Genomic DNA, 2,127 nt, shown 5'->3' with positions numbered 1-2,127 from the left:
GGAATGAGTATTTTTACTCTTAAAATAAGATAATTGGATAATATTCAGGTAATATAAGACGATGCAATTGTTTTCTTCTTATAAGTGTAAATTGTCTTGTCTTATAAAATCCATCAAACAGCATTTATTCAAAATATAAGCAATGTTTCCCTTTCCCACTGCTTCCCCCGACATATCTGACCAGAAATACTTGAATCATCACCTCCTGCTCGTTAAATAATGATTGGCTTAGATGCAGATTTGATGATGCTCCAGGTTACACTGGAAAAAACGATCTGGAAATAAGTAAAAATTCATAAATTAAGTGTATTTACCTTTAATTTAAGTAGATAAATGAGGTAGTTTGCCAATGGAATGAGTAATAATTAGATAATATTCACTTAAAATAAGACAAATTGGTTATATTTTCTTATTTCGAGTGTAAATTGTCTTGTTCCGTTGGCAAAATGTCTTTTACCTCCTCAATCCAAGAGCAAATGCACTTATTTTAAGAACAAATGACTTTTCTAGATCTGGATTTTTTTCCCCAGTTAGTGTTCATTAGTTAGACTGCAAAAACAATCTCAAAATGAGTAATAATGTCATTTACCCTTAATTTGAGCATGTAAAAAAGATGATTTGCCAATGGAATGAGTATTTTTACTCTTAAAATAAGGATAATTGGATAATATTCACTTGAAATAAGACAATGCAATTGTTTTTTTTTTTATTTTAAGTGTAAATTGTCTTGTTCCATTGGCAGACTGTTTCACTTAAATCCTTAATTCAAGAAAAAATCCACTTATTTAAAGAAAAAAGGACTTTTTTTGCAGTGTATTGACACTATTAAATCTCTCTGCCTTCAGGTCTGGTTCAAAAACCGCAGAGCAAAGTTCCGTAAGAAGCAGCGCAGTCTGCAGAAGGAGCAGCTGCAGAAGCAGAAGGACGGGTCAGCGGAAGGAGGAAGCGAGAAGGACGAGGCGCCTCCTGCAGCCACTATCCTTCCTGACACCCAGCTGCCTCCTTCCTCCTCCTCTCCTTCCTCCTCCTCCTTGGAAACGGAGGTCCCCATGGTCCGGAACCTTCCTCTGGACATGGAGCTGAACGTGACCTCGGCGGAGCATTCAGGCAGCGACTCTGCAACGGAGGACAACGCCACGGATAAGGAGGACGAGCCTAAATGTGGCAGAGAGGAGCTGAAGTGTGAGACCCCGGGCGACCCCCACCCCGTCTGTAAAAGGCTCAGCCCCAAACCAGGTGAGCTTAACCGGGACAAAGCTGCCATGGTTTGTCCGTAACCCACGGATACTGATGAGAAACTTTTCTCTCTGAGCAGATTCTCCGCTGGTCTCCCCCTCGGTGACGCCGTCCTCCTCCTCCAGCCTGGCGAACACGGCGGCTCTCTCTCAGAGCCACTCCTACTCCTCCTCCCCCCTCAGCCTGTTCCGCCTGCAGGAGCAGTTCCGCCAGCACATGGCTGCCACCAACAACCTGGTGCCCTACCCGGCGGCCTTTGACCTGGCCGCTCCGTCGTCGCTGCCTTACCTGGGAATGAACGTGAACATGCCGCCGGCGCCGCTGGGCTCTCTGCCCTGTCAGTCCTACTACCAGTCGCTGTCCCATCACGCCCAGCAGGTGTGGAACAGCCCGCTGCTGCAGGCCTCAGCCGCAGGAGGACTCGCCAGCCACAACCCCAAAACCACGAGCATCGAGAACCTCCGTCTGAGAGCCAAGCAGCACGCCGCCTCGCTGGGACTGGACAACGCCGTGTGAACGAGCCTTCGGAGGACTTTGTAAATAAGGCGAGAGACTCGACCTTCACCGCAGGCACTCATCTGCTCCACGTCTGCAGAGCTGCAGCAACCTGCGCTTCCAGGAGAAAGTCTGTCCTGATGAGAAAACACTTAAAGGGGAACTTTTAGATGACTGAGGTTCGATTAAACAAACGATTAGCAGTTAATATCTGACCTGCAGGACAAATTAGACACTTTGAATCATCAGCTCTAATGGCGTCAGATATAGAATTTTATATTTACCCACAACATGAACTTTGATGCACTTCTTAAAAGTTATTCTGAGTAAAGATCATCAGAATTAGCTTCTTAGACCTTAAAATAAACCAGAAAACAACAGAAAGAGGCTTTTTTT

At 45.2% G+C, this 2,127-nt stretch overlaps 1 protein-coding gene across 1 annotated transcript in view; it reads left to right on the top strand.

Moving 5' to 3' along the window:
* Positions 1–2,121, top strand: part of dmbx1 (diencephalon/mesencephalon homeobox 1) — a 7,102-nt gene extending 4,981 nt beyond the window's left edge. The window contains exons 3-4 of the mRNA XM_015402151.1: positions 846–1,236; positions 1,316–2,121. Of these exons, the coding sequence (XP_015257637.1) occupies positions 846–1,236; positions 1,316–1,752 (828 nt within the window). The 3' untranslated portion in view covers positions 1,753–2,121. The remainder of the gene's footprint in view (positions 1–845; positions 1,237–1,315) is intronic.
* The last annotated feature ends 6 nt before the right edge of the window (positions 2,122–2,127 follow it).

The sequence above is a fragment of the Cyprinodon variegatus genome, unplaced genomic scaffold (genome assembly GCF_000732505.1).
Source record: "Cyprinodon variegatus isolate N-32 unplaced genomic scaffold, C_variegatus-1.0 Scaffold1307, whole genome shotgun sequence".
In the NCBI taxonomy this organism is placed as follows: domain Eukaryota; kingdom Metazoa; phylum Chordata; class Actinopteri; order Cyprinodontiformes; family Cyprinodontidae; genus Cyprinodon; species Cyprinodon variegatus.
This window is presented reverse-complemented; position numbering and strand designations above follow the sequence as displayed.